The 27,870-nt window shown below is 34.3% G+C and overlaps 1 protein-coding gene across 1 annotated transcript in view; it reads left to right on the forward strand.

Annotated features, from left to right (window-relative positions):
- LOC128234283 (uncharacterized) overlaps positions 1-27,870 on the forward strand; it is a 124,700-nt gene that overhangs the window by 88,225 nt on the left and 8,605 nt on the right. Inside the window, exons 6-11 of the mRNA XM_052948443.1 lie at positions 9,976-10,074; positions 18,585-18,707; positions 19,038-19,064; positions 19,346-19,453; positions 24,491-24,562; positions 25,698-25,769. Of these exons, the coding sequence (XP_052804403.1) occupies positions 9,976-10,074; positions 18,585-18,707; positions 19,038-19,064; positions 19,346-19,453; positions 24,491-24,562; positions 25,698-25,769 (501 nt within the window). The remainder of the gene's footprint in view (positions 1-9,975; positions 10,075-18,584; positions 18,708-19,037; positions 19,065-19,345; positions 19,454-24,490; positions 24,563-25,697; positions 25,770-27,870) is intronic.

A 27,870-nucleotide genomic window follows, 5' to 3' on the forward strand; every position in this document is an offset into this window, starting at 1 on the left:
TCTGACTAATGCCATAATATGTACTGTCATTTTATTGTTGCTTCTTACGAAAATGTGCTTTTTGTTAAAATAATCATTTCTATTTATTCATTTATTGTTGTTTCTTTTGCATTTTACATTTAGTTTACGACAGCCTTTGAACATATGAGCGATTTCCACAACGAAACAACACATATTCGGTGTCTTAGTAAACAGTCAGTTTGACGACTTGAATCTTATAATACACCGAAAGATATTTCATAAGACATCACTCTTTGAAAACAAAAATTAGCTTTATTTATTTAAAGGGACTCGCACCCTTTTTTTTTGTATGAGGTAATAAAGTGTGGCAAATCATTAGAAGTGTCGAAACTAAAAATGTTGACAGCTTAGCCCTACAAAAAATGTTGATATGCTCTATTATGATGCTAATTTTTGTTGTCGTCAAACTACTACCCGAAGACGGCACAGCGATAATGCTAGAGGGGGGTCGTCCCTGTGAATAAGATGACAAGTACCCAAATAAGACTTCCGATTTTTATTGTCCAAGGTTAAATGACAACTTATAATAAACTAAATATTAAAGTAAATCAGCATAATGATGTAAATGCATGAATATGTGACAATTAAGAATATTAACAATATTTGGGGATTATTGATAATAACAACGCTTAGCAATGTGAAAGGTACCAATAAATATGAGTGTATTAAATAGAGAAACAACTGGTATGACTAATATATAGTACCAGTGAATTATAAGGTCAACAGTGGGTATTTGCAACATAATTGTAACAACAATATACATAACTTATTTTAGCCTATTTAAAGAACTTTATTTAATTCCAAGCTTTTAAGTCAAAAAATATAATAACAATCTAATAACAGAGTAAAACCACATACCTGTGAATAAGATGACAAGTACCCAAATCAGACTTCCGATGTTTATTGTCCAAGGTTAAATGACAACCTGGACTGTGGTGTTAGTAGTTTATACTCCGGGTCCCGGCGTGAGCACATTGAAGGGTCCCAGAGTGACAGTTCGACCACCGCACACCTTTCCTGGGCAGAACCAGTACTAGGTGCCTTCACCTCTGCAAGGAACTGACAACTTCTGTACATGCCATGGGCAGTGGTACAGTGCGAATGGTCGTAGAAAGGATTTCATAACCAATCACAACAGAAGTGATCTGGCCCGCCCGGGAATAGAACCCGGGTTGTCCGATTCAGAGTCCAACGCTCTACCGATTGAGCTAACCGGGCGGACTGGACTGGGAAGTCATGGGTTTAAATACGAAATTTGAGGCTAAGTTGCCAACAACTCAGGCACTGTCATCTTTAGAGTTTTACTCGGCTTAGGATTAAGAGTTTCCTTTAAATAATCTTTGTTTCTTTGATCTAATATATGCTTATCACAACTTGTCTGGCTTGCATAGGTGTTAAAGCCTAATACTTATGATTAGCAAAACCATAGAACAAAAAAGGTGCTAAAAAGTAGTGACAACAGTCAAAAGTAAGAATTAAGTGTCTGCTTAAGAAATTACTGAAGTTATGCAAGTTGCAAATATGATGACAAAAATACAAAATATAATATATAATGTTTATAATATCAAGTTATGATATTGTAAGTTATCTGAGTCAATTCTATATCAATAGACAATCATTTCTATACTAAATATGATAGGTCAATTTTAAGTTTAAATGTTTATTTTTTATTGTACTTAAAACATTATTATTTAATATTTTGCAACAAAATATAATGCAAAAAGAATGATCATTATAAATGAATCAACCCTTTTGCAATGTGGTGTTTTGCTGCATAAATTATCATCCTGACCAGTGCTTCAATATATTCATGTACATATGTTATATAATTTATATTTCTGTTTCTAACAAAACACAGGTTGTTCAATGACAGTTTTCCCCTTTATTATTCAAAATTGTACTTGTAAATTCTTGACATTTTAACTTATATGTCATACTTTATTTATATAACACTATCAGTAGCAAATTTTACATTCAATGAAGATCCTGTTTAAACCAAACATAAAGTATCTTACATTGTTACACAAATAATATCTCAACTTGAAACTTTGGATACTTTTAGATGTTCAGTAGGTCCTGAGTCTGTCTTTCTTTCTGGCATAAAAAATACCAACTGTAAGATATTAATGTAATTAAGAGATTAAGCTTTGTAGCTATGCTATTAGATATGTATGTTTTTAGCTCACCTGTCACGTAGTGACAAGGTGAGCTTTTGTGATCACTCTTCGTCCGTCGTCCGTCCGTCCGTCCGTCCGTCCGTTCACAATTGCTTGTGAACACAATAGAGGTCACAATTTTGACCTAATCTTTATGAAACTTGGTCAGACTGATCATCTCTATAAAATCTAGGCCAAGTTCGATATTGGGTCATCTGGGGTCAAAAACTAGGTCACTAGGTCAATTAGTAGAAAAACCTTGTGAACACAATAGAGGTCACAATTTTAGCCTAATCTCAATGCAACTTGGTCAGAATGGTCATCTCTATAAAATCTAGGTCAAGTTCGATATTGGGTCATCCGCGGTCAATAATTAGGTCACTAGGTCAATTAGTAGAAAAACCTTGTGAACACAATAGAGGTCACAATTTTAGCCTAATCTCAATGCAACTTGGTCAGAATGATCATCTCTATAAAATGTAGGTCAAGTTCGATATTGGGTCATCCGCGGTCAACAACTAGGTCACTAGGTCAATTAGTAGAAAAACCTTGTGAACACAATAGAGGTCACAATTTTGGCCTAATCTCAATGCAAGTTGGTCAGAATAATCATCTCTATAAAATCTAGGTCAAGTTCGATATTGGGTCATCCGCAGTCAATAACTAGGTCACTAGGTCAATTATTAGAAAAACCTTGTGAACACAACAGAGGTCACAATTTTGACCTAATCTTTATGAAACTTGGTCAGACTGATCATCTCTATGAAATCTAGGTCAAGTTCGATATTGGGTCATCTGGGGTCAAAAACTAGGTCAGTAGGTCAATTAGTAGAAATACCTTGTGAACACATTAGAGGTCACAATTTTAGCCTAATCTCAATGCAACTTGGTCAGAATGATCATCTCTATAAAATTTAGGTCAAGTTCGATATTGGGTCATCCGCGGTCAATAACTAGGTCACTAGGTCAATTAGTAGAAAAACCTTGTGAACACAATAGAGGTCACAATTTTAGCCTAATCTCAATGCAACTTGGTCAGAATGATCATCGCTATAAAATGTAGGTCAAGTTTGATATTGGGTCATTCACGGTCAATTCATGATTGTTAACAACAAAGTAAACTTGTCGCCTGGTGGCATCCATTAATTACTAACAATTAAGGAAGAACCAGTAACTCAAAATATTGATGCATTGCAATCCTGAAAGTCCCAATAGTATGGATCGATGGTAGGTAAGCGATACAGGGCCACCATGGCCCTATGGTTAGCTCACCTGTCACGCAGTGACATAATGAGCTTTTGTGACCGCTTGATGTACGTCGTTCGTCAACATTTTGCTTCGAACAACATCTCCTTAACCCCTTGGCCAATCATGATGAAACTTGGCAGGGATGTTCCTTGCATGAAGCTCTACCAAAGTTGTTCAAAGACATGGATTCCATGCGAAACTCTGGTTGCCATGGTAACCGATAAGAAAAACTTAAAAAAAATTCTCCTCCAAAACCACAAGGCCTAGAGCTTTGATATTTGATATGTAGCATCACCTAATGGACCTCTACCAAGATTGTTCAAATTATGCCCCTGGGTCACGTGGTTTACATAGACTTAGATATGGAAAACTTAACAAATCTTCTCCAAAACTAGAAGTCCTAGGGCTTTGATATTTGGCATGTATAATTACTTTATGGACATCTACCAAGATTGTTCTAATTATGCCTCTGGAGTGATAAGAGGCCCTGCCCGGGGGTCGCAAGTTTTACATAGGCTTATTTAGTGAAAACTTAAAATCTTGTCTAAAACCACAAGGCCTAGGCATTTGATATATGGTATGTAGCTTTACCTTGTGGTTCTCTACCGAGATTATTCAAATTATGCCCCTGAAGTGATAAGAGGCCCCACCTAGGGGGTCACAAGTTTTACATAGGCTTATATAAGGAAAGTGTTTAAAAATCTTCTTGTCTGAAAATGCAAGGCCTACACATTCAATATTTGGTATGTATCATAACCAAGTGGTCCTCTACCAAGATTGTTCAATTTATGCCCCTGGGGAGAAGAGGCCCTATCCTGGGGGTAGTCACAAGTTTTGCATAGGCTTATATAGAACAAAAAACTTCTTGTCTAAACCAACAAGACATTGGCATTTTATATGTGGCATAACCTAGTGGCCCGCTACCAAGATTGTTCAATTTGTGCACCTGTGGTGAAAAGAGGCCTCACCCTGGGTGTCACAAGTTTTACATAGGCTTATATAGGAAAAAACTTTAAAATTTTCTTGTCTGAAGCCACAAGGACTAGGTCTTAAATATTTGGTTTGAAGCATTGCCTACTGATAGGGTCATGTGGGGTAAAAAACTAGGTCAGTGGGACAAATAAAAGAGTGGCCTCTAGGGGCCATACTTTTCATTGGATCTTTATGATAATAGGTCAGAATGTTCACTTTATTTAGCAAAGCTACAGGTGAGCGATACAGGGCCATCATGGCCCTCTTGTTTTAATAGGGTAACCCAATTTAAGTCTTCTTATATTCTGTTTTCTTGTTATGTTATCATACTAAAATGTTCCTAATTTGCTGCTTATTATTCCCTGCCGAATCGAAGGTTTCGGGAGGGGGGTATTGTTTTGGCGGTGTCCGTCCCTCCATCCGGTACCATATCTTGGTAGGCATTCATCAGAAAATGTTCAAACTTGGTCAGAATGTTCCCCTTGAGCAAATCTCGATCACTTGTAAATGTTGGTCATATTGGGTCTAAAACTAGGTAAAATCTTTGGAACATACTAGAGGCATTATACGTTATACATGGTCAAATATTCATGAAACTTGATCAGAATGTTTTCCTCTTGTCCGAAACTATTGTTTGGTGGTGATTGGTTGAATTATGTTCAAACATGAAAAAATATTGGGAACACAAGAGAGGCAATCTAATGTTCATGAAACTTAATCAGACTGTTTTCCTTGTTTGTTGTTGAATAGTTTGAAACTGTGTCACATGGGGTCAGAAACCAGGTCAGTAGGTAAATTCTTTGAAAAAATGTGTCCCGAACCAAACATTGGTATTGGTCAGTTATGTTCAAATTTGAGCAGAATGTTTGCCATAATGAAATATTATGAGTTTTAAAATCGATCACATGGGGTCAAAAACTAGGTCACTAGGTTATATCTTAGAAATCTTGGGAACACGCTAGAAGTAATACATCTGCTCTAATTTCCATGAAACTTAATCAGAATGTTTGCCTCGATGAAATCTTTGAATAGTTTGAAACTAGTAGGTCATGTGGGGTCAAAAATGAGGTCACTGGGTCAAATCTTAAAAAAACCTTGTGGACACTCTTAAGGCTATATTTTTTGCAACATATCTGGACCAATCTTCATGAAACTTGATCAGAATGTTTGCTTTCATAAAATTTTAGATTAGTTTGGAACTGGATACCATGGAGTCATAAACTAGGTTTCTTGGTCAATTCTAAATGGTACATTATATACAATATTTTTTTTTTTTTCAAACAGTTGCGATCAAACTTAAACTCATATATATATTTCACCAACAATTGATTTCCATTCCTTGACTAAGCCCAATCAGGCGGGGGATATCAATTCAATGAATTTACTTGTTTGTGTTTGTATCACAAGCTAAATTGGGTGGAAATTTTTACTCCAGATATAGTAAATGAACAAATGCTTGCTGCTGGACAATCATAAAATTCAATGTTATTGGTCTACTTTATTTGCTTTGCATGTTCCATTGACCCTTGCATGTATGTTTGTCTGCTAGTTAGTTTACCTTTTAGCTGAAATTATTTTAGGCTCAGGACTGGTGTAAGGTTCTCAAACTTGGTAGCGAGGTTGTTCATGACCAGCAGATGCCCCTATATTTTTTACGTCAAAGGTTTCGTTCGAGGTGCCCTTCAACACGACAATCTTGTCTGATTGATAACTAGATTATGCTTGGCCCTACAGTCCTCAAACTTGGTAGGGAGGTTGGTCAAAAAGATTTTACCTTTTATTTGAAACAGTCTTTCTACAAAATATTTTTTTCTGTGGCAAAGTGTTCAACACCACCCAAATAAAGTATTGTGGCTTTATGGTGATGGCTTATATGTTATGAAAGAAATTTGCACTTGTGTTACCAGTATTATAATGGAAATCTGACTCGTTTATGAACATGTTATCATCAGGAAACCACACTACATATCAGTGTTATGTTGTTACAATGCTTATGTTTAATGTTTTTTTAGAAATAACTTCAAGTCTTTCTTGCCTGTAATCAATGAGAATGATATATGAGCCTTGAAAAATATTTGGTACAGTAACCATGGAATACTATGGTCCTGAGTCTACCAACTTTAATATTACTGGTTCATTCCTGTTATACAAAGCAATTGGCTTTTATGCAACAGACACTAAATGGGGTACTCTTAAATACATTTAGTGTTGTACATTTATTTGTTACATTCTTTATGTATTCCACGTTCTGTTTTATTTATTGAGTTTACCAAGTAAAATACAACTGTTTAGCTAATAAGAGGTATTAGGAGGAATGACTATTAGGAACTAAGGTGAAAATGATTGTTAAATGATTAATGAAATAATTAATTCTGATTTTTGTTTTCAATCATACAGAAAATACTACATGCAATTATACAGGTTATTATATCCCCACTGTATAGCATAGTATAAATGGAGGAACTATCCCTGGGTTCAGTGTTAAACAAGCTCCCACTCTTACTGCTACTCTTATATCTTTGGCTTAAGATGGAGTATCAAAATATAGTTTGGATCAATCATATGTAACTTAAATTTAACATAAGTGTATTAATTTAATATACTCTATTGTATTTGAAAGAAAAGAAGAAGCCAAATTTTCAAAAGTTAAAATAACTTAATTATTATTCACATTAAAATATATAAATTTGAAGACTAGATTTTTAATATAAGAAAAGAGTATTTATGTTCTGTGTATTTTCTTCCCTCTGATGCTTATGACAATATATTTTGAAATTAAAACCGCTTTGCATAGAAAGGAATACAGGCTTAGTTAATTTAAGCAAAGACCAGATTCTCTAGGATGAACATTCTCAGTACTTCAGTCTTAAGGCCTGAAGAAAATAGTGTGTGTTACAATATGTAGTTTAAAAACCTTTAAAGGGACCACACACCAGTTGATACCATTAATGCAAGAAAAAAATAATGTCAAAAACGTACATAAAATTGATATGGTTGTGTACAACACAATACTAACAATCATGTATAAACATGTTATTTTCAAGTTATGAATAATGATTTCAAAGAACTAACATGTAAAAAAAACTATATGAATAGTTGTGTCTTTTCATGGAGGTAGTAGTTTAAGATTAATATTGGCATCATTATTATGCATGTATATTTGGAAGAAATGTAGTTGCCAAACAATTAAAGTTTGAAAATAATTGGCGCATTTAGTCATGAATGGCCTTTTAAAGCTATGTTCCAGTAATTCATCAACATATAACACAGGAACCATTGTAATGCTATATTATACATTCCTCAGTTAAGTCTAGACTTGTTGCTTTGTATGTAAGTTTGTCCTTTATATATGTCTGCCTGTGCTGCATTTTAGAAGTCTATCAGATTCTCTTTTCCTTACCTGTCAGAGCGCTTACTGTCCTCGTATGGTGAGTTGTATAATATATATGATTGCATGTTGTCTGCTATGTTAACTTTTTTAATGAGCAACACCCTCCCCTCCCAGCAGTGGATAAGATACTGTAAAGGCAATTATATATAGTGTTCCAGTCTTCTTCAAATGTGGACAAAATGTGTGTGTTCATGTAGAATGAACATTTTTGTATCAATTGTTACAATAGTTTAGATCAAAACTTAAGGTCATAATGTTTAATGTTTAAAACTCCAGTTTAATTGTAACATTTGGCTACTCAAGGCTTTTAAATTTTTTCATCCCTGATTTTTGTTGGGGTCAAAGAAGAGGAATTTGGCAGTTCAATATAGGTATTGCTCTTGGATATATAACATATAATTTACCATAGGCCACTCCAATTTATTTTTTTATTCAATGGATTTGTTCCAACAATTGTTAGATCAAGCGAGCATTTTAAGATGATGTTACAGTATGTCTGTGACAAATCCAAATTCGTGAAACAGGTCTATCAAATGAATATTTTTTGGGAATTTCATTTAACCTTAATCTGAAGTGAATAATGTTGTAATCTGAAAGGATTATCATTACTAATTATATAGGACTAAGTGTTTTTACCTTCGTCCTGGCTCTTCTTTAAATGAAATGGTAATTAAACTTAAAAGAAAATTGCCACCATACATTCCAACATTTTTTTGTATGGCCTTGGACTGATAATCCTGAATGAGTATAACTGTATTATCCTTAAAAAAATGCTTCTAAGGTTCCTTAGGTTTATGTAAATACCCAATACTGGGTATAGAACTGCTTTGTTCCATGTTGTCAAGGACAACGTCCTATACATAGGGTGTGCTAAACATATCACTAGCCTTGTTATATATCTGGATGGTAGTTACAGAATGGTTAGTACACCAAATTTTATGGGTTATCATTCCAATATGGGAGTTTTGTGTAGACAAAAACAAAGAGGACACTCCCAAACAAGGGTACAATAACATGTTTTTGCATTGTTTATAATGCAACATAGATTTTCAAGTGTTTTTGGTCAATTTGGGGTGAAAAATATTGGCTTTACAAAAAAATATATGTTTTTTTAGCTCTACTGGCCAAAGGCCAGAAGAGCTTATGTGATTGTATCTCGATGAAACTTGTACAGTATCTAGATATCCATTAGAGCTCGGTTCCTTTCGAAAACCAGCAAGATCCGCCCATGAATGTCTAGATTATGGGCCATGAAAGTTTTAAAGAAATGCTTTCTATTTTTAGCCAGGTCTGCATGAGTGAATTCTATTTTTAGCCAAGTTTACATGTACATGTAAATTCAAGTCTAGCGTTAAGGGAGACAATTTGCAAGTCTAGGATTTTGAGAGACAATTTGCTTTTTGCTTCTGCAGTTGATTTTGTGAATTACTCTGCCTTGTTCTTGTTGAAAGCCCAAAGGCCATTTTTTAGCTTTAAGTTCTGTAGTTTGTGCATTCATCTTAACAAAATTGGTTGTGAATGTTTAAGTTATGCACCTGGTGTCATTACTGGCCACACCCAGGGTTCACAGGTTTGGTAAACATAAATCTGGAAAGGTTTGAAAATCTTTTTGTGTGTTCGTGCATCCATCTCAGCACAATTGATTGTGAATATTTGTTCAAATTGATCAGTGTTGTCCTAGGATGCCCTTGACCTTTTGACCAACTTTTTTTAACTTTTAAAACTACAGAAATTTTTACTATGAGTACAGTTTTGAAAGCATTTTTTTTTGTCAGATGACTTTTACTTGGCACATATTAAAATAGTTCATGCAACTAATCTGCTTACAATACTTTCTGGGCTCAGATGTTGAACGTGCTACGTTTTCAGGTAACCCAAACACAAAACATAAACTATATGTCTGTTGCCTTTTACCCATACATACATGCTCTGGATTGATATGACCACAAAAGCCATGCCAGTAGAGCATAGGCCCTTTTGGGCCTCTTGTTTTTTATTCATTTTCTGAAAAAAATGTCAATTCACTAAATGAAGCATTTATTAATTTAATTCTGTCAGTAATTTGTTCTTTACAGAAATTCAGAAGCTGTCCTTCACCCAGCACCAATGTTACTATAATGTTAGTTACAAATTGGCATTTTGTTTTACTAAATTCAAAACTTTTTATGTTTTTGTTTTCCACTTCAGATTGCAAATGTGACTGTTGTATCCATAAAATTGTGTGGATAGTCGTCTCCACTCTCTTTAGTCTCCCATCATTAGGCTGGACTTTATTCGTACTTAAAGGTAAATATGACTTTATACTTTTTGATGAAGCTTAAAGGGACTAGACACCAGATGATACCATTGCAAAAAAAAAAAATGTCAAAAACTTACATAAAGTGTACATTGTTTTGTACAACGCATTAAATCTTTAACTTACTGATTATCACATCGCATATGACACACACATATCTTTTGCAGTTTTTGCACATTTTTCAAATTCAAAATTTACTTTGGTTGTTTACCACATAAATCCCAGAAAGTTTAGAAATAGCATCAGTATATTTATCTGTACTTAATACAGATATGATTTAATCTGGGAAACCGTTATGCCTATTTTCTTAAGCAGGGAAACTCAGATGAGGCAGCAACAGAATTGTTTGTTTATTCTTTAATCAATACATGTAAAATGATGTATTATCAGCCTCCTACTTATATTAATAAGTTCACATTTACAATTCTAAGCTTGTTTTGAGGAAATACTGTATTAAGCTGATTTTTGGTTCATCTGGTGTCTTAAATTAGTCCTTTTAAAGAAGTGCAATGAATTCAAGGTAAATTCAATGTCAGATTTTCAATGAGTGAATTGCTCTCATTTGTGAAAAATTGGTGAGAGAAATTTAATTTTAGTGATTTTTTAGCTCACCTGTCACGTAGTGACAAGGTGAGCTTTTGTGATCACTCTTCGTCCGTCGTCCGTCGTCCGTCCGTCCGTTCACAATTGCTTGTGAACACAATAGAGGTCACAATTTTGACCTAATCTTTATGAAACTTGGTCAGACTGATCATCTCTATAAAATCTAGGTCAAGTTCGATATTGGGTCATCTGGGGTCAATAACTAGGTCACTAGGTCAATTAGTAGAAAAACCTTGTGAACACAATAGAGGTCACAATTTTAGCCTAATCTCAATGCAACTTGGTCAGAATGATCATCGCTATAAAATGTAGGTCAAGTTTGATATTGGGTCATTCACGGTCAATAACTAGGTCACTAGGTCAATTAGTACAAAAACCTTGTGAACACAATAGAGGTCACAATTTTAGCCTTATCTCAATGCAACTTGGTCAGAATGATCATCTCTATAAAATCTAGGTCAAGTTCGATATTGGGTCATCTGCGGTCAATAACTAGGTCACTAGGTCAATTAGTGCAAAAACCTTGTGAACACAATAGAGGTCACAATTTTAGGCTAATCTTAATGCAACTTGGTCAGAATGATCATCTCTATAAAATCTGGGTCAAGTTCGATATTGGGTCATACGCAGTCAATAACTAGGTCACTAGGTCAATAATTAGAAAAACCTTGTGAACAAAATAGAGGTCACAATTTTAGCCTTATCTTAATGAAACTTGGTCAGAATGATCATCTTAACATAAGCTAGGTCAAGTTCCATATTGGGTCAACCCAGGTCAAAAACTAGGTCACTAGGTCAATTAGTAGAAAAACCTTGTGAACACAATAGAGGTCACAATTTTAGGCTTAACTCAATTCAACTTGGTCAGAATGATCATCTCTAGAAAAATATAGGTCAAGTTCGATATTGGGTCATTCGCGGTCAATAACTAGGTCACTAGGTCAATTAGTATAAAAACCTTGTGAACACAATAGAGGTCACAACTTAAGCCTTATCTAAATGTAACTTGGTCAGAATGATCATCTCTATAAAATCTAGGTCAAGTTCGATATTGAGTCATTTACCGTCAATAACTAGGTCAATAGGTCAATTAGTAGAAAAACCTTGTGAACACAATAGAGGTCACAATTTTAGCCTAATGTTAATGCAACTTGGTCAGAATGATCACAAGGCCTAGGCATTTGATATATGGTATGTAGCTTTACCTTGTGGTTCTCTACCGAGATTATTCAAATTATGCCCCTGAAGTGATAAGAGGCCCCACCTAGGGGGTCACAAGTTTTACATAGGCTTATATAAGGAAAGTGTTTAAAAATCTTCTTGTCTGAAAATGCAAGGCCTACGCATTCAATATTTGGTATGTATCATAACCAAGTGGTCCTCTACCAAGATTGTTCAATTTATGCCCCTGGGGAGAAGAGGCCCTATCCTGGGGGGAGTCACAAGTTTTGCATAGGCTTATATAGAACAAAAAACTTCTTGTCTAAACCAACAAGACATTGGCATTTTATATGTGGCATAACCTAGTGGCCCGCTACCAAGATTGTTCAATTTGTGCACCTGTGGTGAAAAGAGGCCTCACCCTGGGTGTCACAAGTTTTACATAGGCTTATATAGGAAAAAACTTTAAAATTTTCTTGTCTAAAGCCACAAGGACTAGGTCTTAAATATTTGGTTTGAAGCATTGCCTACTGATAGGGTCATGTGGGGTAAAAAACTAGGTCAGTGGGACAAATAAAAGAGTGGCCTCTAGGGGCCATACTTTTCATTGGATCTTTATGATAATAGGTCAGAATGTTCACTTTATTTAGCAAAGCTACAGGTGAGCGATACAGGGCCATCATGGCCCTCTTGTTTTTATAAGAAATGTATAATGCAGTAATAAAACAATCCTAAACTGTTGTTTAATTATCCCCCGCCTATGAAATAGGGAGGGGGATATTGAAATGGCGTTGTCCGTCCGTCCTTCCTTCCGTCCGTCCGTCTTTCCTTCCGTCCGTCCGTCCGTCACCTGCGTTTTCTCAGTAACTAGCCGGTAGAATTTCATGAAACTTAAAATAAATATGAACCACTATACTGGAATGATGCCTGTCCAAAAAAAAATTGATTGGTCAATTGTCCTTGGAGTTATTGCCCTTGATTTTTTGAAAAATGCACATTCACAGCCATTTCTCAGTCACTAGCTGGCAGAATTTCATGAAACTTAAAATAAATATGAATTACTATACTGGGATGATGCCTGTTCATTTTTTTTTGGATTGGTCAATTGTACTTGGAGTTATTGCCCTTGATTTTTTGAAAAACTCTCATTTACAGCCATTTCTCAGTAACTAGTTGGTAGAAATTCTTGAAACTTGAAATAAATATGAACCAACATACTGCGATGATGCCTGTTTATTTATATTTTGGATTGTGTAATTTCTATATGAGTTATTTGCCCTTGATTTGTTAAAAGATCCATGTTTGCAGCCTTTTCTATGCAACTAGCTGGTAGAATTTCATGACACTTGGAATAAATAAGAACCAACATACTGTGATGATGCCTGTCTATTTTTCTTTTGGATTGATCAATTTTCCTTAGAGTTATTGCCCTTGATTTATTAAAGAATCATTGTTTGCAGCCGTTTCTCAGTAAAACCAATGTGCTTATCTTATTCTTTCTGAGATTTGTTTTAACCTTCAAGCACAAACAAGCCATCAAGCACAAACAAGCCATCGTTGGCGGGGGATATCTTTTCACTGAAAATGCTTGTTCATGATAATATCAATTATTTATGTATGTTTTTTTCTCTGACTGAATGAAACACTTGTATTGAAAATAAACTGATGTGAACTTTCAGTATTATTCAAACCACCGGTATTGTTAATCAATGCCACAGTTAACAAATCATGCACATTAAAGAATTTTCCTTGTCTTTTACTTTATTTGTAATATCTTTTAGAAATAATCTTTCAAGATTTACAATGATTGTCCGAATCATAAGGTTTGATATACCAAATACCTTTGTGAATGTTAATTGTAAAGATGATACTTATTGTGGTCTTTTAGAGGCTTGACCGATAATGAAAATGCTTATTAAATGCAGATTAAAACCAAGTTAACTAAAATGGGGTCACAAAAATGCTTGAAATCAAGTGTATAGACAATATCGGTGAAAAAAATTGATAATTAAGAACAGGCAAATCATAGACGACAGCAATGGCATAATTTAATAAAAAACGAGAGGCAAAGAGGATGCTGTATGTAACAAAAAAATTTAAAAAAAATAAAAGACACAAAATACACAAACGGAGAGAGCGCATGAATATCTCACACTTATGTATTTAGACAATTTTATGCGAGAATTACGGAAATCGCTCTGTGAACTTGTTAGACTCAGATGGAATAGAGCAATTTATCAGCATTTCCTTCTTTATAGTCTTATTTAAACAAGGTCTAAATGTTATTAGTCACTTGTTTTTAAATTTCAAATAATAAATCTATCCTTTAGAACTCAGCCCTTCCCTAATTTGCCTTGAAATGGACGTGGAAAATGGGTGGCAGTTGGTGGAGTATTGGAACGGGTGGCACTTGGTGTAAACTGATGAAAAACAGAAGAAAATGGGACTTTGATCTAATTTTACACCATTGTCCACCAAATGCCACACCAACGTGGCAGTTGGTGGAGTATTGGAACATTTTCCACCAAATGCCATGTGGCAATATTTTTCACCAAATGCCACCCCAATGTGGCACTTGGTTGAGTATTGGAACGTTTTCCACCAAATGCCATGTGGCAGTTGGTGGCAAATTTTTCACCAAATGCCATGTGGCAATATTTTTCACCAAATGCCACCCCAACGTGGCACTTGGTGGAGTATTGGAACGTTTTCCACCAAATGCCATGTGGCAGTTGGTGGCAAATTTTTCACCAAATGCCACCCCAAGGTGGCAGTTGGTGGAGTATTGGAACGTTTACCACCAATTTTCCATCAAATGCCACGTTCAGTTTCTTTGATCTTTTTTTCACCAAATGACACGCCAACGTGGCACTTGGTGTAAATTACGTGGCACTTGGTGGAAATAAAATCATGGGATTATTAAGTATGCATACAACAACCTAAGAACAAAAACAAAAAAACAGTAATTCTTTACAGTCATTTAGTTTCATGTGTACACACAATTACAAAGGATCACAGTTGATGGTGAAGAGCTGTCTGCATTTCTACATTTGGAGAAATCCTGAAAATAGTTTTAGTAGAATTTAATTTGGAGGTTTAATTTTAGCTATCATTATTCAAAATTTATTTGTAAAATTACTACTCTAAATATGTTTCTTCAGCTTTGGGCCTAGCCAGATAAAAACCAAGTATAACAATAAAATGATATATGGTAACAAAATATTAGAATCCAGCCTCATACATTGAATCATTGCAAATATGTTTTACAAGAGCACTCCTCTGTTTTATTAGCTATGACAATACTGATTTTTTTCCCTAATATAGACAAGGTAAAAAGGTAATTTAACTACCGGTTTTGGTATTTTGAATATTGAAATGTCAATAACCTGTTTCTTTTCTTTAGTGATGCATGCACATCCGGTTGTTGTTTTCTGCAAGTTTGGCTGTACTTCTTCTGCTATATAAGTTCTCTATTCATATTTCTTTCTGAAAAAGGGAACATTTAAGTAAATCTGTTCAACAAAACAGGGTTTACCTCACAGACGAATGTAATTTGTTCAACAATTTGTTCTACAAATGTCTTTGGAAACATGTATACACCATATTCACTTGAATATCTTTATTTTTTCAAAATCATGCAACCAACAACATCAATAACAGTCCAAGGCTTTGTCAATACCTCGACTGTTTTTTCTTAAACATATACACACAACACACTTTAGATCATATACATCATTTAAAGTAATTTTAATATTCAAATATTTACCAAAAAGGTCTTAGAATCTTGTCCAGGTACATTGTCATTTTTATGGGGGGTTTTGTCTGAAAAAAAAGGTGTATTATAACATTTCTTTATACATCTTCAACTTCATTGTACAAATTGAATGATACTTTTTAAATTCCTACAATGAGTTTTTGTCAATTCTGTTGGAAAAAAGTGAAACATCCATGCATAAAGCTTATAAATCTCTTAGTCAAACTTTAAACAAAGACAAAGAGCCTATTATGTGTGTAAAATAATAAAAAAATATATGATAAGTCCTGATCTTATTAAAATTGTGTTTGTTATTATATGATAAAAAAAGTTACCTTTTAATCAATCCATTTAATTAAACAAAACTGCACAAAAATTATCTCACTATTCAAAATTCCACAAATGCTAGTAACTGTCAGAAGATTCAAGATATTTTCCAGCAGAGAGGTCAACCCAAGTTTAAATCAAACATTAATGGGGTCCCTGTACCTTTGGGGAAATAACAACAGAGCACATGTACACAGAAAACTGAGTTTGACTCATCATGATCATGATCATGATAATCATCATCACATTGCTGTTGTTGTCATCATCATCATCACCATCATCATCAACATGTTGTTTATGTTATTGTTGTCACCACCACCACAATCATCATGATCACCAACACCACAATCAACCACCACCACCACCACAATCACCACCACCACCACCATCATAATCACCACCACCACCACAATCATCATGATCACCACCACCACCACCACCACAATCATCATGATCACCATCACCACCACCATTATCATAATCATCATCAATAGAACCACCAACATCATAATCATCATCAATAGAACCACCAACATCATAATCATCATCAATAGAACCAGCAACATGGTGAAGAGTAGTGGGACTTTAGTTATAGTAGTAGTGGGAGAAATCCCCAAAAGTAGTATTACCAGTTAGTTTTAAATAGTAGCATATAATTATGTAATGATGCTAAATAGCAGCATCAACAGCAACTGAATGCTATTCTTATTCCATGATGCTAATTAATGGTGAATTCTGCTGAGTTCCATCTTACAGAACTCTTGAGATTTTCTAAGTCCAAAGGCCACCCAAAAAATTAACTTAGTTCAGTTTTTCACCAACTGCCATATGAATAATTAACTAAGTCCATGTTTTTTCACCAAGTGCCACATGAAAAAAAACTGAGTTCAATTTTACACCAAATGCCACCTCCAGTTGGGTGAAAATTTCATGGCAGTTGGTGGAATTCTTGATAATCCACCAAGTGCCACCCATTTTCCACCAAGTGCCACCCATTTTCCACCAAATTCCACCCAAATCCATGGCATTTGGTGGAAGTTGGTGGCAAATTTAGGAAAGGGTGCGTGGCTGATTTTCGCTCACCTATCGCACACCTGATGAACACAAAGTAATCATATTAAGTGAGCTTTAAATGGGATTGCCTTTTGCCATTGGTCTGTTGTCCATAATTATTTTGTTACCTCTCCAGCATCTACATTTTGTAACCAATCTTATTGGAACTTTGACACTTGTTATGTATATAGCCACATGCAAGACCTGATGGTCAAGTCAGGGCCAAAATTATTACCAGTAGATCAAGAGTTGTCCTTGATTTATAAGTATTCATCTCCTAATCTGATCAGTAGACCAGGAATAATTGTTCTTAATTTATAAAAAATGCCAAATTTTCACCAGTCTCAATTTGAAATATGGGCCAGTTTTTGGACCATTAAGCCAAGGTTGAGATACAAGTGTGCCAAGATGATTGAAAACGAGGCTAAATAGTTAGATTTCCTAAATGTTTAAATGAAAACATAGGGCCTGCTTTTACCATACCATAGGGTTGATCAAGATCACTTTTGGCATGCACTTAATGGTATTGAACTAAATAGACTATGTCTCTGAGATATGAGATTATAGAATTATTTTTAGCTTGACTATTTGAAGAATAAGGAGAGCTATCCTAGTCACCCGAGCATCAGGGTCCATTGACATATGGCTTTGAAACTTTGAACACTTGTTAACCATCATGCCCCCAACCTGTACACAGGAGGAGGTAACTCTATCAAGCATTTTGACAAAATTATGCCTCTTTTTAAACTTTGAATTTACGTTAAAGTTTGCGTACCACCTCAAATATTTTCAAAGTCAATTGACATATGGCTTTGAAACTTTGCACACTTGTTCACCATCATGCCCCCCCAACCAATACACAGGAGAAGTAACTCTATCAAGCATTTTGACAAAATTATGCCCCTTTTTCGACTTAGAATTTACGTTAAAGTTTGGTACCACCTCAAATATTTTCAAAGTCAATTGACATCTGGCTTTGAAACTTAGCACACTTGTTCCCCATCATGCCCCCAGCCTGTTCACCGGAGGAGGTAACTCTATCAAGCATTTTGACAAAATTATGCCCCTTTTTAAACTTTGAATTTACGTTAAAGTTTGCGTACCAACTCAAATATTTTCAAAGTCCATTGACATATGGCTTTGAAACTTTGCACACTTGTTCACCATCATGCCCCCAACCTGTACACAGGAGGAGGTAACTCTATCAAGCATTTTGAGAAAACTATGCCCCTCTTTCTACTTAGAATTTACGTTAAAGTGTGCGTACCACCTCAAATATTTTCCAATTCAATTTATGTAAATATCTCAGCACATCATGTATTGCATTGAAATCTAATCTAACAGTGATCCATGCATGTTTCGCCAAAACTTTTCAATCCATACACCGAAAAGCGCCGGAATAGTCGAGCGCGCTGTCTCTGTGACAGCTCTTGTTTGAACTCACAATAGTTGAATCTTGTGACCTCAATAAAAGGTTTAGTATTCATGGATGTATCAGAATGAATTTTCTTTTGATCACAAACCCTGATTGATTAAGCCTACAACATAGCCATTTTAAGACATATTTTTATATGATGTTGACTTTAATGAGCTTATTTTCAGACGCTAGAAGAAAAAAATGGCTAAATGATAACTTGGGGGAGCAAGCCCACCTTTGCATGATTGGTTGGGTAGTTTTGAATCTGGTGTACAGCATTATTGCTGCCATCCTCTTTTGCGTCCTAGGTATGTGAGATATCTTTGTAATGTGTTGTAAAATTAGTCTTTAAAGTTATTTATGGCCATCATATTACAATTTTTTATGACTCTATTTCTTATTCAAACATTTTCTATAATTGTACCATATTTATATAAGAATATGTGCACATATTTCTAACTAAAATTGAATTTGAGCACTGTTGCCCATGTTGTATATTAATACATACATACATTGTATATAACAACAGTATATGTGAAGGCTCAACCATATTGCAGTTTTGCATTATAAGCCCAACTGTTATAAAAATTAGAAAAAAATATATAAACTTAAATATTATCTGTTTTCTTCCTTTACAGTTTGCAAAAACGACTGTTGCGAAGAAGGTATGCTATATATATATATAATATTTATATATATGGTTAACTTTTTCAAATATAACATTGCTTAAAATTTCATTTTCTTCTTTTTAAGAATATGATTTGTTTTGCATAACATTTATTGCTCTGCTTTCCAGGAAAGTCTTCACTTTTAATGTCAATGAAAAATGTATATATATTATAGAAATAGATGTCCTGAGAGAAAAACATGCACAGATTTTGGCTTCTGTAATATAATAAAGTTTTTTATTCATTTTATGTATTCACTATTTAATATGTGTTTTCAGAATGTGACTGCATTTGCAATTGTTGGCCTGTTTACATCATAATTGGATATGTAGTCAAGCCAGGAGATGTGATAGTAATTGTCATTGGAGTAGTTGCCTTTATAAACGGTAAGCCTTAGTGGTATAATTGTTTACATGTCAAGAATTCCAGGGCTCCTTGTCTACCAAGAGCAGCTTCAACGCCCCTTACAATGGACACAATTACTGGTTTCTACTCAGAATGGGACTTCAGAGTGATTCATATCATTGCATTTAAAGGCAAATCTCATCAAAATGAGTGATTAGGCTCATAGTTAGCCGCTAGGCCTGCAGACTTTAATAACTGTATCTCGGAAATTGCATCGGCAGATCGTCATAACATTTTTAACTTTTGATGAATTAAAGCGCACTAGGGTATAATGTAATGTAATTATACCCCCACAAACGAAGTTTGAGGGGGTATATAGGAGTGAGCTTGTCGGTCGGTTGGTCTGTCGGTTTTCATGGTTTCCGGACGATAACTCATGAAAGGCTAGACAGATTTGAAAAAGTTTTGGTACACAGGTGTAACATCAGAAGATACAGGTCAAGTTCGATATTGGGGCTAGTGGGGCCAAGGTCAAGGTCACTGTTACTAAAAATAGAAAAAACGGTTTCCGAACGATAACTCATGAAAGGCTTGACAGATTTGAACAATTTTTGGTACACAGGTGTAACATCAGAAGATACAGGTCAAGTTCGATATTGGAGCTGGTGGGGCCAAGGTCAAGGTCACTGTTACTAAAAATAGAAAAAACGGTTTCTGGACGATAACTCATGAAAGGCTAGACAGATTTGAACAATTTTTGGTAAACAGGTGTAACATCAGAAGATACAGGTCAAGTTCGATATTGGGGCTGGTGGGGCCAAGGTCAAGGTCACTGTTACTAAAAATAGAAAAACGGTTTCCGGACGATAACTCATGAAAGGCTAGACAGATTTGAACAATTTTTGGTACACAGGTATAACATTAGAAGATACAGTTTGGTACACAGGTGTAACATCAGAAGATATAGGTCAAGTTCGATATTGGGGCTGGTGGGCCAAAGTCAAAGTCACTGTTACTAAAAATAGAAAAACGGTTTCCGGACGATAACTCATGAAAGGCTTGACAGATTTGAACAATTTTTGGTACACAGGTGTAACATCAGAAGATACAGGTCAAGTTCGATATTGGAGCTGGTGGGGCCAAGGTCAAGGTCACTGTTACTAAAAATAGAAAAAACGGTTTCCGGACGATAACTCATGAAAGGCTAGACAGATTTGAACAATTTTTGGTACACAGGTGTAACATCAGAAGATACAGGTCAATTTCGATATTGGGGCTGGTGGGGCCAAGGTCAAGGTCATTGTTACTAAAAATAGAAAAAACGGTTTCCGGACGATAACTCATGAAAGGCTTGACAGATTTGAACAATTTTTGGTACACAGGTGTAACATCAGAAGATACAGGTCAAGTTCGATATTGGGGCTGGTGGGGCCAAGGTCAAGGTCACTGTTACTAAAAATAGAAAAAAACGGTTTCTGGACGATAACTCATGAAAGGCTAGACAGATTTGAACAATTTTTGGTAAACAGGTGTAACATCAGAAGATACAGGTCAAGTTCGATATTGGGGCTGGTGGGGCCAAGGTCAAGGTCACTGTTACTAAAAATAGAAAAACGGTTTCCGGACGATAACTCATGAAAGGCTAGACAGATTTGAACAATTTTTGGTACACAGGTATAACATTAGAAGATACAGTTTGGTACACAGGTGTAACATCAGAAGATATAGGTCAAGTTCGATATTGGGGCTGGTGGGCCAAAGTCAAGGTCACTGTTACTAAAAATAGAAAAACGGTTTCCGGACGATAACTCATGAAAGGCTAGACAGATTTGAACAATTTTTGGTACACAGGTGTAACATCAGAAGATACAGGTCAAGTTCGATATTGGGCTGGTGGGGCCAAGTTCAAGGTCACTGTTACTAAAAATAGAAAAACGGTTTCCGGACGATAACTCATGAAAGGCTAGACAGATTTGAACAATTTTTGGTACACAGGTGTAACATCAGAAGATACAGGTCAAGTTCGATATTGGGGCTGGTGGGGCCAAGGTCAAGGTCACTGTTACTAAAAATAGAAAAACGGTTTCCGGACGATAACTCATGAAAGGCTAGTTTTTCTTTTTTTGTTACTTCTAAATTACTCAACAGATTTAAATAAAACAATACATGCATGATAAAAGAAGATGCAGTGTGCAGTAACCTTGGAGTTATGGCCTCTTTTCAAAGGAATGGTTTGCCATTCCTGTGTCCAGGTGGCATTTGGGGATATTCGTCACTCCTGTGACAGCTCTAGTTTACATTAACATAATTATACATCAAAAATACCTGGTAAGCAACCTGCTGTAAAAGCAGTTTTAAATAAATAAACGGACTGCTTTCTGCATGTTAATTTACTAAGCTTGCTAAAAGTAGCGCTGTTATTGATTATTAATCAATGTTTTGTGGTTTATATAGTTAGAATAAGATGCGTTTTGCATGATATAACGCAATGGAAATTATACAAAAGCAATCATTTTAATATCAGTGAGGAACAGAATGCATATAAAAAGCAGAATCCGCAAATAGTTCAATGAACACGTACTGAATCTAATAAATACATGTATTATATACCTGTGTTTAGAATTTGCTGCTGCCAAGGACCAATATTATCTACATGTATATTTTAGTTAAGAATATAATCTGGGTCATCACATTCGAACAGGTTTATTCCCCGGAAATAAACTCTGAGAACTCGTTAAAACCCGGAAAAAATATGGATTGTATTATGGTGCAATTAAATGCTTATTATGTGTAATATATCAAACCATTATGTTTAAAATGAAATGATAATACTTTGTTTTTTCCTTAAATCAGTTTTTTGGGTGATTGTAGTTCATTCACAAGTATATTATCTATGTTTTAAATTACTTAAATCGGCTCTTACTTGACATTTTTATTTAGATTGTTAGTTAGTACTTGTGTTTGTAAAATGTGTGTCGCGTAAAACCATTCTTTTGTGTATGTACATACTAACAACCTTTAACCATTACTAAATGCACATTATACACTTTTACCATTCAAATTGCATTGCGTAAAGCGTTGACAGGCTATGTTTCTTAGTCATGTAATGCCGAATGAAACCGAAAATGTGTGAATATTTCTCACAGTTTGTCTCAGTAATATAGTCCAAAGTCTTGAGCATGTAGCATAATGCATAATGCATATTTATAAACCAATGATATAAATCTGTTCATTTTGTCCATGATGAGTGACATAGGTTGAGAGCAATATTAAGATACATCATTACATACAGGGAATAGATAGGTGTTTATGATTATGTTAATTATGTTTTACATGACTATACTTACAAAACGTTGCAGGCCGAATCCCATTCAAGGCTTTAAGCTCTTTGATTTTTCTATATCTAGTTAAAATAGTGTATGCATAGTTTTTGCTGTAATATGCACAGATTAAAGCACAAGTTGTGAGGCCCCAACTGAATTTCTTGGGAGTTGAAACATATTTTAAAATCAACAAATTATTACATTTGTCCAGGTACTAATGAAAGGAATCTGGACCAAACATCTAAAGGGGCCTCAAAAATGGAAGACGGTATACATTAAAAATGCAGCTAATCTCTGAGAAGTAATTCCAATTTCTTGTAACAACAAAATATTTTCTAAAGAAGATACAGCCTGTTTTACATAATTCTGTCACAAGCACTTAGCTTTATTATTATTCTAATGATTCTTTAGTCAGAATAACCTTATGTTTCAAACATTAGGAACTTTAAACATTTTACAGCTAAATTTGATAAGATATGAAAATGTATCACTTATTGGTTTTGATGAAACTCTTACACCTATTATTATTGTGCCTTCAGGTATGACATCAGAGGAGAACACATAGGTGTTGAGTGTACTTATTACAGAAAAATATGTCAATTAAATGGATTCACAAACACACAATTGAACTTTCAAAATTCAAAATATTGTTTTGGTTTAAATGTTTTCGAATTATTTAAGTCAAGTTTGGCAGAAAAGATAACCAAGTTCAGTAACATGTACCCTTCGTCAACTTTAAAATTCATTTTGAGTTTACTTTACATACTGCATGTATGTCTGCTTAAGTATTTAACTATATGTATGTGTTTGGTGGGCAAATGTTGTGAATACTAAACTCAACAAGAAAAAGCCACCCGTTAAATCTCCCCAATTATATAAAATGTTTTAGCTCATGAATTTTTGATGAAAGTCAGAGTTTTGTTTTACATGCATTATTGGTAGTATTAGTAATGATCTAGAAAACAGAAAATGCAGGTGTTCTATGATTTTTTTAGAAAGCTTATTCACATTTCCATCCACATATCTTAGGTTTTTATCTCTCACTCGGACATATTTAGTAATTTTCTGTGGAAGGGTAAACTGATATCTGTGGTCTCCTCCTCTTCTTGTCCTGCTCTTATAAAACACAGTGTTGGTTTTATTTGAGAAATATAATGTACTATAAAAATAAAAGTGATATTTGCTTTCATTGTACACCTCGGAGCAAGAGTGATTTATCAAACCTTTTAAAACCTAACATCATGCCATCGGTATAGAAACACTAGTTGTATTAAATGTGTTTTATGTGCACCAAGATCAATGCTTTATCTAATGATTTTGTGGTGTTTGAAAGCTGTCAACCTGCTTTATTTATACTTTTTATGCTCATTTTAATTAATTGTAAAATGTCATTTAAAAGTTTGACAAAGAGCTAAATTAGCAAGGACATAGATGCAGACATTTATTATGTAAATGGTTTTATAATCAAAGCTCAATTTGACTCTACTTAGACTAATGTTTTTAACTTAAAAAATATATAAAAACAGTCTGTTGTGTTATAACATGTTACATAAAAGGTCACCTGGCTACTCACTTGATTTTTCTCATTGTGCTTTTATGGAATGAGGTTATGTCTTTTGTTTGTTGAACCTGCATTCTGTATATTTACCTTGATTTAAGTGTACCCAAATATCCTTTTCTATACACTATCCTTGTGTTGATCTGCATGCTTATATTGAATACAATGCACCAACTATGCATTATTGTATTTGAAAGGATGCCGATGTTGTGCACCATGCTGTTCATGGTGTTGTGGACTATGCACAGCAGCATGTTTCTGTTGTGACAGTAAGTGATTGTTTGAATGTATTGTTTTTGTGTTCTGTGATATTTTAACATGGTTATGTTTGATGAGAAACATATATTTTGCAGTGTTTTTAACATGATCATGAAGGCAATTGATAAGGATGTAATACTTTGTTGGTGTGTGTGTCAATGATATATCCTAGTATCCCCAGTGCTTATATAAATGTTCGCTCTTGCATAATTGTCAGAAATGGTTTCTGATTTTTTTCTCTCCTTGTTCAACAAGTTAGATAACACTATTTGAATATGATGCAAATTATGGGTCTTTATTATTTGACTTAGAAATTCTAGTAAAGGTTTTGCATGTAAGCACACATAGGTTAATATCTCAGCAACTACTTGAAGACTTTATCCAATGCTACTCAACCAGCCAAAACACTTCAATAACCAAATCATATATCTTTTTTTTGTAAACAATTACAAATTATGGCCCTTTATTATTTGACTTTGAAATTCTGTTACCCAACTACAAACCTATTTGAATAACCAATCTAGATAACTAATTTTTTGGCAAATAATGGCCTTTTGCTATTATTCAGTTTAAGGTTTTACATGTGACCACAATTAAGTCAATAATTCAGCAAATATTAAACTGTTGCCTCCTCTTGGGCGCTCTTATAAAAAACAGTTTGTTTTAAATGTGTTTTATGTGCACCAAGATCAATGCTTTATCTAATGATTTTGTGGTGTTTAAAGCTGTCAACCTGCTTTATTTATACTTTTTATGCTCATTTTAATTAATTGTAAAATGTCATTAAAAGTTTGACAAAGAGCTAAATTAGCAAGGACATAGATGCAGACATTTATTATGCAAGTGGTTTTATAATCAAATTTCAATTTGACTATACTAAGACTAATGTTTTTAACTTGAAAATTATTTAAAAAATGTCTGTTGAGTTATAACATGTTACATAAAAGGTCACCTGACTAAGCCCTTGTTTTTTCTCATTGTGCTTTTATGGAATGAGGTTATGTCTTTTGTTTGTTGAACCTGCATTCTGTATATTTACCTTGATTTAAGTGTACCCAAATATCCTTTTCTATACACTATCCTTGTGTTGATCTGCATGCTTATATTGAATACAATGCACCAACTATGCATTATTGTATTTGAAAGGATGCCGATGTTGTGCACCATGCTGTTCATGGTGTTGTGGACTATGCACAGCAGCATGTTTCTGTTGTGACAGTAAGTGATTGTTTGAATGTATTGTTTTTGTGTTCTGTGATATTTTAACATGGTTATGTTTGATGAGAAACATATATTTTGCAGTGTTTTTAACATGATCATGAAGGCAATTGATAAGGATGTAATACTTTGTTGGTGTGTGTGTCAATGATATATCCTAGTATCCCCAGTGCTTATATAAATGTTCGCTCTTGCATAATTGTCAGAAATGGTTTCTGATTTTTTTCTCTGCTTGTTCAACAAGTTAGATAACACTATTTGAATATGATGCAAATTATGGGTCTTTATTATTTGACTTAGAAATTCTAGTAAAGGTTTTGCACACATAGGTTAATATCTTAGTATACTTGTTGTATTACATTAAGACTTTATTCAATGGTACTCAACCAGCCAAAATACTTCAATAACCAAATCATATATCTTTATTTTGCAAACAATTACAAATTATGGCCCCTTATTATTTGACTTTCAAATTCTGTTACTGAACTACTAACCAAACTAGATAACTCTTTTTTTGCAAATAATAACCTTTTACTACTATTCGGTTTAAGGTTTTACATGTGACCACATTAAAGTCAATAATTCAGCAAATACATCATGTATTGCATCAAAACTTAATACACAAGCTCCCAACTATCCAACCTACTTAATTAACAGAGTGAGATAACTCTGCATGCATATAATGCATATGATTGCCCTTTATTATTCAACATTGAAATTCTGGTTAAGGTTTTGCATGTTAGCACTCATAGGTTAATATCTCAGTAACTACTTGATGTATTGTATTGAGACTTTATATAAAAGTACTTAACAATTTTACCTACTTGAATAACCAAGTTAGACAACTGTATTTTGCAAATGATGGCCCCTTATTATTCGACTTAGAAATTGTGTTAAAGGTTTTGCATGTAGCCACATTTAACTCAATATCTCAGCATATTTTTATACATCATGTATTGTAATGCATTGAACTTTGTTCATTGGCAAGTGGCAACCATTCAACTTCTTTATTGGTCAAGTAAGATTGCTCTTTCTACCACCTCAGATAAGTAGATCCATAAATTTGGCCATGCTGGAAATCCTTAGCTTGCCCACGTGCAAAGATAAAACAAGTACGCATATTGAACTCCTTTTTAATTGTCATAACATAATAGCCTCCCTTGTTGAAGACCGTCGTCAGTAGCATCATGGAAAACCTGTCTTGTGCCAATATTTAAAATCCAAATTAATGATTTCTCGCTTCAAATGTCACCAAAAAAAGGTTTTCATGCTGTATTCAAGAATTAATGCTGCACTCTCCTCAGAACTATTTAAAGAACGATTGACTATTTACATAATCTGAATCACTGCGCGTTTATCCATGACAACAACGAATTATCACATCTATACGCAAATTATTTTCACTACGCTAAAAGAGTTTTAGCAAAATAATACATTTATACTTTATTTTGTTTAACTAAGGTGGGAGAAAAAGCATCTACCAGCTGCTCGTGAAAGATAGGTTCATCACAACCCTCGCGCAGGGTGTTCTACGGAAACTCGGTTCTCCTCGTTTCCCCGAATCATCATACGCTGGCTTAGGATGAACCTATCTTTCACTCTAGACCATGGAAGATACTTATTATCTTGCATATGTTATTAATTTGGTCCCTTTATTATTTGACTTACAAGTTCTGGTTAAGGTTTTGCATTTGATCTAATTTTACAGTTGAGTGCCTGTCTGTGTGACAGCTCTTGTATTTATATTGTTCTTGTTGCGATGACTATACATAGTGTTGTGCCATTAGTTTTATGAAAGTGCCATAATTATGTTAGTAATTTTCTTTTTAATTTAATGTTCCAGTACTTTTTAAATATGTTTTTGTATTGCTTTATTTATTGTTAGTTTAATAATATTAAATGTTATTTATTTAAAAATTGAATTATATTTTTAAAGTAAAATAATCACAAATTAGAAGTAGTTGATGGCATCGGTCATATTTTCACTTGTTAAAATCTAAAAAAAAGTGACTTCTTAGTTGATAAGGACTTTTTTTTCAATTTTGATAACACAATATACTTTTTAAATTTACAAAATGATGAAATCATAGAAATTAAATAA

The sequence above is a fragment of the Mya arenaria genome, chromosome 5 (genome assembly GCF_026914265.1).
Source record: "Mya arenaria isolate MELC-2E11 chromosome 5, ASM2691426v1".
NCBI lineage: Eukaryota > Metazoa > Mollusca > Bivalvia > Myida > Myidae > Mya > Mya arenaria.